General features: G+C 36.1%; 1 protein-coding gene and 1 long non-coding RNA gene across 3 annotated transcripts in view; one reads left to right on the forward strand and one right to left on the reverse strand.

Moving 5' to 3' along the window:
• The window catches only part of CAV1 (caveolin 1), a 36,413-nt gene extending 32,308 nt beyond the window's left edge, over nt 1-4,105 (forward strand). For both annotated transcript variants that reach the window (XM_003808654.5, XM_008960724.4), the window contains exon 3: nt 1,842-4,105. In XM_003808654.5, coding sequence (XP_003808702.1) covers nt 1,842-2,183 — 342 coding nt within the window. In that variant the 3' untranslated portion in view covers nt 2,184-4,105. The remainder of the gene's footprint in view (nt 1-1,841) is intronic.
• A 2,367-nt stretch (nt 4,106-6,472) lies between these two features.
• LOC130541670 (uncharacterized) overlaps nt 6,473-13,480 on the reverse strand; it is a 126,991-nt gene continuing 119,983 nt past the window's right edge. Inside the window, exon 4 of the long non-coding RNA XR_010112788.1 lies at nt 6,473-7,047. This is a non-coding gene — a long non-coding RNA (uncharacterized LOC130541670). The remainder of the gene's footprint in view (nt 7,048-13,480) is intronic.

A 13,480-nucleotide genomic window follows, 5' to 3' on the forward strand; every position in this document is an offset into this window, starting at 1 on the left:
GTTTACCCTGTGTCTAGATCCAAACAGGTGAAGAAAAAATGAGTGACAATACATCTACTTAAGCTCACTTACATAATTGTGGCCATACCGTTTTTTTTCACATTACATTATTAGAACATTGGACAATAAGTCAAGAAACAGAATGTTCTACAAAATAAACTTTAAAAATTGGTAAGCATCATGTGCTTTTTCCAGAAGACATTTTATTTTGTTGAATCAAAGGTGGCTCTTTGGCACTGAGTAGCTCCGTGGAGTCATGGCAGTCCTCATTCCCTAATCCTGAGCCTGCCTGAGTCGCTGCTGGCAGTCATCCACTTGTTGGGATTTCAAACTGCATTAAATCCCCTCCTATAGCTGTCACTGCCAAGCAGTTGCACTGGCTCTGTCCTACCTTTCTGTTGGTAATTCTGTTTTTAATCCTATGCTTCAGTGTAGTTTATATAAATCTTTACAGAGGGATAAAACTTCCTGTAATTAATTATTTGGGTGAATGTGTACCTGGGAGAGCTATTGGGAAAGGGGCCAAATTTGCATTCCAGCTCCTTTCATCCCCACCCTTGAGCTAACCAAGTCCTGTGGATTCTTCCCTTAGCATCTCTGGAACCTTCTTTTCTTTTCTTTTTTTTATGACCACCTTTCCAGTCCTGGCCCTTCAAAGTTGAGTGACAGCAACAGTCTCCCTGCCTTGAGTCTCTTTCCTCCTTCTCCCAGTGTGCATACGGTTGTCAAACTCATCTTGATAAACTACTGCATCGATTGTGGCTACACTCCCCTGCTCACACATCTTCCATAGACCCCACTGTCTGTAAAATAATATTCAGTCTGGCCTCAACCTGTCTTTCCAGCCTCGATGACACAGGTCTATTCTGCCTGAGACACTCACTATGACACCCTTGCTTGTTCCTGGGGCTTTGACACATTTCCAACGTCCCTCTGTTCTTCCTCTCCAAATCAGCCAATTGCCCAAGCCCTGCTCAAATCTCCCACCTCATGAAGCCTTCTTGATGCCTCCCAGCACACCATGATCTAATTTCCTGAAGTAATTATGCTAATTGGGCATTTGAAGAATTGTTAACCGATTGTCAACTAACTGCCCCTTAACATTGCATGTGTAGTTGTCTTCAAAGGCAGTTAAATTATGTCATGTTCCTTACATTGTACTGAGTGCCTCGTATCCTTATCCATGTTTGGGGGTTTTACTTTAAGTCAAGAAATTTAATCACATCCATTTGGTTTTCTCTAGAGCTGTAGTTCTCAACCTTTTGTGTGGTAGAGAAACACCTAGAGAACATGTTTAAAAATATCCTGGGTTCCACCCTTGAGAGATAATAAGGTCCAAGGGGAACCCAAATATCTGTGTTTCAGGTCAGCTTATTGGCTCATCCTATTATACCAACTCCTCAGAAGGCCAAGGTGGGTGGATTCCTTGATCTCAGGCATTCAAGACCAGCCTGGGCAATATAGTGAGACTCCATCTCTTAAAAAAAAAAAAAAAAGGATTAGCCGAGTGTGGTGGCATGAACCTGTGGTCCCAGCTACTTAAGAGGCTGAGGCAGACAGATTGCTTGAGCCTGGGAAGTCGAAGCTGCAGTGAGCCATGATCATGCCACTGCACTCCAGCCTGGGCGACAGAGCAAGACCCTGTCTCAAAAAAATAAAAATGAAAAAAATCTGTGTTCCCAAGTTCCAAGTGATGCTGATGCTGCTGGTTGCCTTTAAGCATCTCACAAAGAACGAACTCATAAATGCTAATACAGTATATGTCTATGGATACTGAATAGTGGGTTTTTTTTCTCTTTTCTTCTATTCTGTGCTCATGTTGTGTCACTTCTTCCTTTTAGATTGACTTTGAAGATGTGATTGCAGAACCAGAAGGGACACACAGTTTTGACGGCATTTGGAAGGCCAGCTTCACCACCTTCACTGTGACGAAATACTGGTTTTACCGCTTGCTGTCTGCCCTCTTTGGCATCCCGATGGCACTCATCTGGGGCATTTACTTCGCCATTCTCTCTTTCCTGCACATCTGGGCAGTTGTACCATGCATTAAGAGCTTCCTGATTGAGATTCAGTGCATCAGCCGTGTCTATTCCATCTACGTCCACACCGTCTGTGACCCACTCTTTGAAGCTGTTGGGAAAATATTCAGCAATGTCCGCATCAACTTGCAGAAAGAAATATAAATGACATTTCAAGGATAGAAGTATACCTGATTTTTTTTCCTTTTAATTTTCCTGGTGCCAATTTCAAGTTCCAAGTTGCTAATACAGCAACAATTTATGAATTGAATTATCTTGGTTGAAAATAAAAAGATCACTTTCTCAGTTTTCATAAGTAAAAGATCACTTTCTCAGTTTTCATAAGTATTATGTCTCTTCTGAGCTATTTCATCTATTTTTGGCAGTCTGAATTTTTAAAACCCATTTAAATTTTTTTCCTTACCTTTTTATTTGCATGTGGATCAACCATCGCTTTATTGGCTGAGATATGAACATATTGTTGAAAGGTAATTTGAGAGAAATATGAAGAACTGAGGAGGAAAAAAAAAAAAAAGAAAAGAACCAGCAACCTCAACTGCCTACTCCAAAATGTTGGTCATTTTATGTTAAGGGAAGAATTCCAGGGTATGGCCATGGAGTGTACAAGTATGTGGGCAGATTTTCAGCAAACTCTTTTCCCACTGTTTAAGGAGTTAGTGGATTACTGCCGTTCACTTCATAATCCAGTAGGATCCAGTGATCCTTACAAGTTAGAAAACATAATCTTCTGCCTTCTCATGATCCAACTAATGCCTTACTCTTCTTGAAATTTTAACCTATGATATTTTCTGTGCCTGAATATTTGTTATGTAGATAACAAGACCTCAGTGCCTTCCTGTTTTTCACATTTTCCTTTTCAAATAGGGTCTATCTCAGCAACTCGCTTTAGGTCAGCAGCCTCCCTGAAGACCAAAATTAGAATATCCATGACCTAGTTTTCCATGCGTGTTTCTGACTCTGAGCTACAGAATCTGGTGAAGCTCACTTCTGGGCTTCATCTGGCAACATCTTTATCCGTAGTGGGTATGGTTGACACTAGCCCAATGAAATGAATTAAAGTGGACCAATAGGGCTGAGCTCTCTGTGGGCTGGCAGTCCTGGAAGCCAGCTTTCCCTGCCTCTCATCAACTGAATGAGGTCAGCATGTCTATTCAGCTTCGTTTATTTTCAAGAATAATCACGCTTTCCTGAATCCAAACTAATCCATCACCGGGGTGGTTTAGTGGCTCAACATTGTGTTCCCATTTCAGCTGATCAGTGGGCCTCCAGGGAGGGGCTGTAAAATGGAGGCCATTGTGTGAGCCTATCAGAGTTGCTGCAAACCTGACCCCTGCTCAGTAAAGCACTTGCAACCGTCTGTTATGCTGTGACACACGGCCCCTCCCCCTGCCAGGAGCTTTGGACCTAATCCAAGCATCCCTTTGCCCAGAAAGAAGATGGGGGAGGAGGCAGTAATAAAAAGATTGAAGTATTTTGCTGGAATAAGTTCAAATTCTTCTGAACTCAAACTGAGGAATTTCACCTGTAAACCTGAGTCGTACAGAAAGCTGCCTGGTATATCCAAAAGCTTTTTATTCCTCCTGCTCATATTGTGATTCTGCCTTTGGGGACTTTTCTTAAACCTTCAGTTACGATTTTTTTTTTCATACACTTATTGGAACTCTGCTTGATTTTTGCCACTTCCAGTCTTCCTGACACTTTAATTACCAACCTGTTACCTACTTTGACTTTTTGCATTTAAAACAGACACTGGCATGGATATAGTTTTACTTTTAAACTGTGTACATAACTGAAAATGTGCTATACTGCATACTTTTTAAATGTAAAGATATTTTTATCTTTATATGAAGAAAATCACTTAGGAAATGGCTTTGTGATTCAATCTGTAAACTGTGTATTCCAAGACATGTCTGTTCTACATAGATGCTTAGTCCCTCATGCAAATCAATTACTGGTCCAAAAGATTGCTGAAATTTTATATGCTTACTGATATATTTTACAATTTTTTATCATGCATGTCCTGTAAAGGTTACAAGCCTGCACAATAAAAATGTTTAACGGTTAAACAGTCAGCTTTATTATTTTTTCCCAAAACAGGTGTTTATGTGTCAGAGTCTGTGTATGTCTATGTATTTGTATGTAATGAGCATGTGCATAGTGTGTGTATGTGTTTGTATGTGTTTGTGGGGGGTAATGGTCTCCCACTTTAAAATTATTACAAAGTCACTTAGGATATTTCTGCTAAGGTCATCACCATTTATGAGTTGCTTCAGATAAAAGTTATAATTAATAACAAAGTTTTTTTAGCAATTTGTCCAATGTTTTATATGTCATCTAATTTGAGCCCCCAGCAAGCTTGTGTGATGGATATTAATACTCTTAACTTAGTGAAAGACACAATTTGCATTTGGGGCCAATGCCTTCAACTTTGCCATGCCTTAACTGGGTTTTAAAGAGGTATATTGCAGTCTCAATTAATGTTTGTTGCTTGGCTAAGTTTACCTTCAGGACTCCTATATTAGGGTTCTCCAGAGAAACAAAACCAAGAGGAGATAGATGGAGATAGACAGATAGATAGATGATAGATAGATAGATGATAGATAGATAGATAGATAGATAGATAGATAGATGATAGATAGATAGATAGATAGATGATAGATAGATAGATAGATGATAGATACATAGATAGAATAGAGATGATAAAGATAGAGAGATGAAGATAGAGATAGAGATGGACATGGAGATGGAGATAGATGAAAATATATATATGGAGAGAGAGATGGAGATAGAGATATATAGGGACAGATAGATACAGAGATAGAAATAGAGATAGAGATAGATGGAGATAGAGATAGAGATATATAGAGACAGATAGAAATAGAGGCATATATAGAGATGGAGCTACAGATAGAGATAGATGGAGATGATGAGAAAGAGGTAGATGGAGGGATAAAGATATAGATGGAGATGACAGGGGTAGAGATAGAGATAGATGGAGATGATAGAGATACAGAGCAAGAGCTTTATTACAAGGAACTGGCTTACACGATTATGGAGGCTGACAAGTTCCCAAATCTGCAGGGTGAGTCAGCAAGCTGGGAACCCAGGAGAGCTGATGATGTAGTTCCAGTCCAACATCAGCAGGCTCAAGAGCCAGGAAAAGCTGCTATTTTAGACCAAGTCCAAAGGCAGGAAAAAAATTCAATGTTCCAGTTTGAAGGCAGTCAAGCAGAAGGAATTCTCTCTTACTTGGTGGTCAGGGTCAGGGTCAGCTTATTCTATGCAAGCCTTCAACTGATTAGATGAGGCCCACCCAGATTAGGGAGGGCAATCTGCCTTACTCCGTCTATCAGTTTAAATGTTAATCTTATCCAAAAGCACCCTCAAAGAAACATTCAGAATAATATGTGACCAAACATATGGACACCCCATGACCCAGTCAAGTTGACACAAAAAGTCAATCATCACAGCTTCCAATCCAGTTCCATCTACAAAAATAACTATATGGCTTTGGACAACTTTTATTCCATATTGGTAATAAATAGCTTCATACATCACACATTTAGCCTGTAGTCCTAGCAGTTTGGAAGCCCGAGGCTGAGACTGGGGGATCAATTGAGGCCAGGAGTTCAGACCAGCCTTGACAATGTAGTGAGACCATCAGAAAAAAGAAAAGAAAGGAAAGAAAGAAAGAAAAAGAAAGAAAGAAAGAAAGAAAGAAAAGAAAGAAAGAGGAAGGAAGAGGAAGGAAGAGAAAGAGGAAGGAAGGAAGAGGAAGGAAGAGAAAGAGGAAGGAAGGAAGGAAGGAAGGAAAGAAGGAAGGAAGGAAGGTAGGTCTCATACCTTCCCTGATGTGGGTGCTAATGGTCAAGCATTCTATGTTTTAATTTATAATCCATATTTTTAACATTGGGTGGAGGGGAGAAGTAAAGAGAGACACCCTTAACACAGAAGGCTGAAATCATAAAATAAAAAGGTCATGGCAATAAACACACAAAATATCAAACTTCTATATATCAAAAACAGTAGAAACAAATACAAACAAATGATAAAGACTGATAACAGAAAGCATTTGAATGCATAGCATTATAATATACCTAAAAATAAAGAGAGCTTTCATAAATTAAGAAAAAGATGAATAATAAGCAAAGATAGTTCACAAAAAGAAGTACACAACAATTATGCAAAAACTTATACTCATTAGTAAAGAAGTAGTAAGAGTTAAAGCAATGAGACATCATTTTCACTTAAGTCTGCAGAGACGGTAAACAAAAGTAATGTCCATGCTGGTGAAGATGCAGGCGAGTGGGCACACTCATTTATTGCATCTGTGAGGGTAACTGGTATAAACCATTTGGAAGACAATTAAATGTACACATGATATATCCCGCAATTCCTCTTACTAAATAAAAATAATAGAGGCAATACCAAGGTTCATCATCATAAATGTTCATCATTTTATTGTCAATAGCATAATATATTGGAAACAACATAAATATTAAAACAACCGAATTGGTTAAATAAATTATGGTATATGCATTTAACAGACTTCTATTAGCTTTTAAATATTGGATGGAATAGAATATTTAATGACATGGAAATATGTTCATAGCATGATGTTAACTTAAATAGTAAAATTTAAAAATCATGTGTAGGATATACTGCTACTTTTTGTTTAAAATTTGGGTGTGAGTGGATTTAAAGAATTGTGTCATTTCTGAGCTCCTGTCAGATACTTTACAGACATTATTGCAAATTTATACAAGATTTCAAAATAGATATTGATGGTCCCATTTTACAAATAAGGTTTAAAGGGTTTTAGAAAGTCACCCATTCACCATCACTAATAAGTTTTGGAGCTATTGTCTAATCCAGGGGTGTCTGTCCTCAAAGCTCTGTTCCTTACATTCATCTATCCTCCTGCTCTGTGCGGTTTCTGAGCCCTAAGCCTTTCTCCTCTTCATGAAGCTTCCTGTTCCCACTGGCTTGCAGAATTATTTCATCCACTCTGAAATGTATAATAAGCAAGTAATATGAGCAGAACTGGAGTAAACATTAGCAGAAGTTAAGTAATAGTTAAAACTTGTATTCAACTTCGTATGTCAAGTGTATCCTTTATAAATGTATTAGTTTATGTAATATTTGCAATAACCCTATATGGTATGTATTATCATTATCATTCCAATTTTACAGAGTAAGAAATCGAGGCACAGAAGAGTCAAATAACTCGCTCAGAGTCACACAGCTAGTAACTAAGTCAGGATTATGAACCCATGGAGTCTGGCTCCAGAATCTAGGAGCTTAACTATGGCACCAAATCATATAGTTAGAGGGAATCCCGCAAAACAGAAAGCAAGTTGTGTCTCTACTGAGAACAAGTAATGGTCCACAATATGGGAGACAATTAAAATGCAAATTAGAACATTTTAAGTCTAAAATATAAAATTAAAACTGCTCCCACAAATTTAACAAAATCTTTTATTTAAGCATTTACATATAAGTTTTTACAACATAAAAAATGTTTCATAATAGGATATATTCAGTCACATTTTAGTTTAGTGACTTTCAAGACCATAAAATGACTAAGTGATAAGTTGATGTGCAGACTGCAAGACAGAGATTTTAATGATGGAAAGAAATACACTTTTTGAAATAAACTCTAATATTTATATTATTTGACAAATATTAAATAATCTCCATGGAATCAGATTAGGTTCTATCAAGTAACTGATAGAACCATTTTACCATTAAGATTCAAGATTTTTTTTCTTTAGGACTCCCCATTCATTTATTTGACTTTCATATTCATTCTCAGATCTGCCAGTTGCTTTAGTAATAATGAATGTCTGAAGACGTTGTGCATTACCCAACTTACCATCAATGCAAACTCTCTCCACTTCCCCAATGCACACCAATCCTACTGATACTTGCTCTCATCTTATTTTTCTCTTTCACTAAAATGGATGATTCCCTACTCTGAGCAAAAGCCATTCCCATCACATGCGCTCTGAATCTCATCCTTTCTTATTTTCACAAGATCTTTGCTCCATTTGTCATCTTGTTTAACTCTTTTACTATCTATCTCTCCCTTTGTTCTGAATTGCTCTCATTACCCTCCAAACATTGCATATAACTTTATAATTAAAAAAAACACATTCCCTCCCTTAACCTTGTAACCTCCTCCAACCATCAATGTTTTTTCTCCTTTCTTTTACAGCCAAAATTAACAAAAGAATTATTTATATACATTGTCTAAACACTATTAAATTACCCTACCTATAATTATACTTTTAAGCCAAACAGGTTTTGGGGTTTTTGGGTTTGTTTGTTTTTTTTCTGAGTCTTGATAAGTTGCCCCATCTGGTCTTGAACACAGGGGCTCAAGCAATCCACTCACCTCAGCCTCCTGAGAAGCTGAAGCTACAGGCACATACAACGGCGCCCAGCTGTACAGGTTTTTTAAACAATTTTTATTTCTGGTACCCAGATGTAAGCATAGGCATGCTCAATAGTTAATGTCATCATTGGTCCATGAGGGGCTCTCTTCTATTTGATTTTATTTATTTTATTATTTAATGATCATTAATTAACACCTATGAATTCATCATCAAATCAAAGAACTAGAACTAACAACTACACATTTGTTCCTTCTCTTTCCCATCCACCTGTACCCCTGCATCCATATGAGGTAACCATTCTCCTAAATTTTGTTATTTATTATCTTTTTGCCTATTAAAAAATTTTAAATACAATCTCCCAGGGGGAAAAAAAAAACCTATTTAGTTTTAGTTCTTTTTAAAATATTTCTAAGGAGTACCATGCAGAATGGATCGTTCTGGTGTTTGATTTTTTTTTTCACTTAATATTAAGGTTCATTCATATTGTTGAATATAGCTCTAAGTCATTCATTTTCAGTGCTATATATTTGTCTGTTGCATGAACATATCCATTTTTATCCAGCTGCCTCTTGAGGGGGACATGGTATGCCAATGGTGCTGCTATAATCATACTTCTGCATGTCCACTGGGAGGGTTTGTGGGCATAAATTCCTCTAGGGATTACCATTAGGACTGAATTGTTCAGTCCCAAAAAATGATACACCCCCAGCTTTTCTAGATATGACCAATGGCTTTTCAAAGTAATAATAGCAATTTACACTGCCACCAGCATTTGGAACTGTCAAACTTCTTCAATTTTGCTAATCAAGTGGGTGTGAAATAGTATCTTATTTTAGTCTTGATTTATACCTTTCTGATTACCAATGAGGTTAAGCGTCTCTTCACTGGTTTTTGGTCATGTGAGCTTCTTCTGTGAAATGACGTGTCATTCAGCAAGGGTTTTTTAAAAATGAGGTTTTTTTTCACTGAGTCATAGGAATTCTTACAGATTCTTAATGTTTTCATTTTATTTTTACATATGTTTCAAATATTTTCTTAATTTGTATCCTTATTTTCACTTTCATTATTAAAATGTCTATTAGTGAACACAAGTATTTTGACTTTAGTGTTCATATTTATCCATTTTTTATTTTTAGTACTTTTAATAATGTCAAAGAGATATTTTCCTGCCAAGATCAGTAAGATATTTATTGTATTTTAACTAGCATTACTGTGGTTTAAGAGTTTAAATATCTTAGGTTTTTCTAGCATAAAAATATTTTGCAATATGTTCAATCACATTAAAGATTTGCTTTTAACATTTAAGTCCTTAATCCAGTTACATGGAGTTGATTTGTTTGTGTTGCATGATGTAGGAATCCAATTTCATTTTTTTCTGAATAAGACAACCATTTATGCTAGTTTCATTAATTGAAAATGTCCTCCTTTCTCCTTTAAACTATAATGCCACCTCTGTTATTTATTGAAGTTCCATTCATACTTGGATTGATTTCTGAACTCTCAATTCTAGCCCACTGGTCAGTTTGTTTTTCCTGTACTCATATAGCATTTTAAAGTGAGTCTCCAAATCTTGTAAGACAAGTTTTAATTTCCTGTTTTCTTTGCTCCTTACTTTCTAAGGGCCTTGGTTTTGTTTGTTTGTTTGTTTGTTTGTTTTTGCCATTTAATTTTCCAGAAAAACTTAAAATTGTCTCATCCATTTTTAATAAAAACTCACTTGGAATATCAATTGGAATTGAACTGAATCTTTAGATCAAGTTGGAAAATTGGCATGTGTATGATACCAAGGCTTCCTAGCTCTAAACATGGAAGTAAAATTTCATTTATTTCTTTATAAGCATTTTCAGTAAAGTTTCATAATGTTCTATGTAGAGTTTTTTCATGTTTTATGATTTATTTATTCTAAGTATGATAATTATTATGCCTAGTGACTATTTTAGTACATATTTGCTAATTGTTGACTGTCTTTAGAAATGCAATTGACTTAATATTGAGGCATAATTAACATTAAAGTGAAATACATATATCCTAACTACAGTTCAATGACTTTTGACAAATGTTATGTTTTTTAATTGCCAAATATATAAAATTTCTTAAATTAGTTTTCGTTTTAATTTCTAGCTCTATTTTTGGATAAAATATGATCTAAATATACTTGTTTTTGAAATGTATTAAGACATTTTATGGTCAGGTCCATGATAAATTTTTATAAATATTTAATGTATGCTTCAGAAGAATAAGCATCCTCTAATTTTTAGATGCAGAATTCAATATATGTCTATTATATCAGCCTTATGTTTTGTTGTTCAGATTTTCAATATTTTAATGACTTTTTTGTCTAGTCCGTTTCTTAAATGAGAAGACTAGACTATCGGTCCCTCCTAATGGATTTATAATTGTTTGCTTTATATACATTTCAAGCTACTCTATTCAGTGCATACCTGTTTAGAAATATTCTATCTTACAGATATGTTGGTTCTACATACCTTTTATGGTTAGGTAGTGAGTCTTCCTATCTTTAATTATTGTTTTGTCATAAAGTTTATTTTGCTAAAAACTTACACAGTCATACCTGCTTACTTAAGCATTTTCCTGGCTGGGCGCGGTGGCTCACGCCTGTAATCCCAGCACTTTGGGAGGTCGAGGCAGGTGGATCACCTGAGGTCAGGAGTTCGAGACCAGCCTGGCCAACATGGTAAAACCCTGTCTCTACTAAAACTAAAAAAATTAGCCAGACATGGTGGTGGGCACCTGTAATCCCAGCTACTGGGGAAGCTGAGGCAAGAGAATCGCTTGAACCCGGGAGGCAGAGGTTGCAGTGAGCCGAGATCACAAGACTCCATCTCAAAAAAATAAAATAAAATAAAATAAAATAAAATAAAAGATAAACATCTTCCTGATGTATTTAGGTCCAATCTTTTACTCTGAGGGCTGTCATGCACTAGCAGTATCAGCAGTACACTACCCAGCTCTAGGTAATGCCATTTAGAGAGACTGTCATGTGAATGGTATCTCTTAGACTGTGTGCCTATAAGGTTCCCATGTTCTTATGCTTTATGAGAGTCCTTTATAAAGAGCACAGGGTTGGATTTTGTTTTTTATCCAATCTGATGGTCTATTCTTTAACTGGCACATTGGGTCTATTTATATTCATGGTGATTGTTGATACATTTTTCTTTTCTTCTATTTTCTTACATTTTATTGCAAGTATTCTATTTTTTGTTTCTTTTTAATACTTTCTTATTTAAAGTAATTAATATATATACAGTATATTATATATATATATGTTTGTGTATATACACCCTCTAACTAGACAAGATTTTTAGTATATGTTCATTACTTTTGGCCTTCCCCCCACCAGGGTTGCCAATCATATTGACACCATATAGAGCTTTAATTCTGTGGTATTTTGGATATAGTTCTTTTTTTTCTTGGTATTTTTTCTTCTCTTTCTCTTTTGGAGCACTTATGTTAAAACATCTTTTCAATGGTAGTCCTTTTTATGGTAAAGCCTTGTATGCCTGAGAATATTTTTACTGCCATCACGTTTGAAATACAAATTTATTAATTGTAAAATTCTACCTTCAAATTTATTTTCTTAAGTATTTTTTTAAAATTACTCCATTGCCTCTGGAATTCTGCATTTATCAAAAACTCTGATGTCATTTGTGTCATTTATCATTTTCTCTTTGCCTATGATATTCTTAAATCTCAATATAATGGACCTGTGTGTGAATTTTTTAAATATATATTTACTTAATATTTTTAATATATATTTCCCATGAAATGGTTCTCTAAAGACCATTTCAATCTGTAGCTGTTCTTTCTTTTGAAAATGTTCTTCACATTTCTTTAAATATTTTCCTCTTTTAATTTTTATAATTTTTCCTTCAGGGACTCTAAGTATCTAAAACCTGGTACTTCTATTATCTCTGGCTATGAACTTTTACATTTTCTATCATTCTAGAAGCATTCTTCCATCTGGTCTTTCAACTCCATCATTCTTTAGCTGTAGCTATGTCACTATTTATCCCACCTATTAGGTTCCTTCAAGTCTACATTTTTATCCTGATATTTTACATGGCTTTTTTTGTGGGGGGAATTTCTTGTCTTGTTTCATGTTGCTAATACATTTCTTTTTCTCAATTAGGATGTTTATTTAAGAAGATATAAATTATTGGTCCTTTTGTTCTAATATATCTGCTCCCAGGGGTGTTCGTCATCCAGTTTGTTATTCTGCTTTTGAGATCGTTTACTCCTCAGATGTCCTCTACCTAACCCATAAATGAAGAAATAGCCCAAGGCTCCACCCTAAGCCCTCTTCTTGTCTCTCTATGCATGTTCTCTCCAGACTCTCTCATCTTCCGTGGCTGTCTCATAGATAAAAACTGTACTACTCATGCTTCCTCCACACTGCCAAATATTCTACATCATTTTTAATTGTTCAATCATCCACATAGCTACCCAAGCTTAAAACCTAAGAGTCCCCAGAGACTTTTCTTTTCCTCAAGACCTACAGCCAATTCATTACCAGATTCTATCAGTTCCTTCTTCAAAATATATCTTGCTTTTGCACCCCTGCCTCGATTCCACTGCCACAACCTCAGTATGAGCAGCCATAATTTAAATCCTGGTCTACTTTAGGCAGTCTACCTGTTTCCACCCTTAACCCCACCCAACTCATTTGGCCACTTTGCTCTACAGCAACACATATTTTCACAGAGGTACACACACATACACACACACAGAACTTAAAATCCTCTAGTATCTTCTCGCTGCATTCAGTAAAATGCATTCATAAAATCACATCTCTTTACCAAGGCCTACAAAGTTATGTGATTCAGCTCCTGCCTATCTCTCCAATCTAATTGCATACCACAACCTCCTCATGATCTGTGCTCTAGACACACTGATGTTTTCAGTCCCAAGAATATGCTGTGGCCCCTCTCAAAGTCAGAGGACTTTGCACAGCTGCTCCTTCTGACCAAGATGATCTTACACCATTCTCTCTACTTTGCTACCTCCTTCTCATTCTTTAGGTCT

Source organism: Pan paniscus, chromosome 6, assembly GCF_029289425.2.
Source record: "Pan paniscus chromosome 6, NHGRI_mPanPan1-v2.0_pri, whole genome shotgun sequence".
NCBI classification, from domain to species: domain Eukaryota; kingdom Metazoa; phylum Chordata; class Mammalia; order Primates; family Hominidae; genus Pan; species Pan paniscus.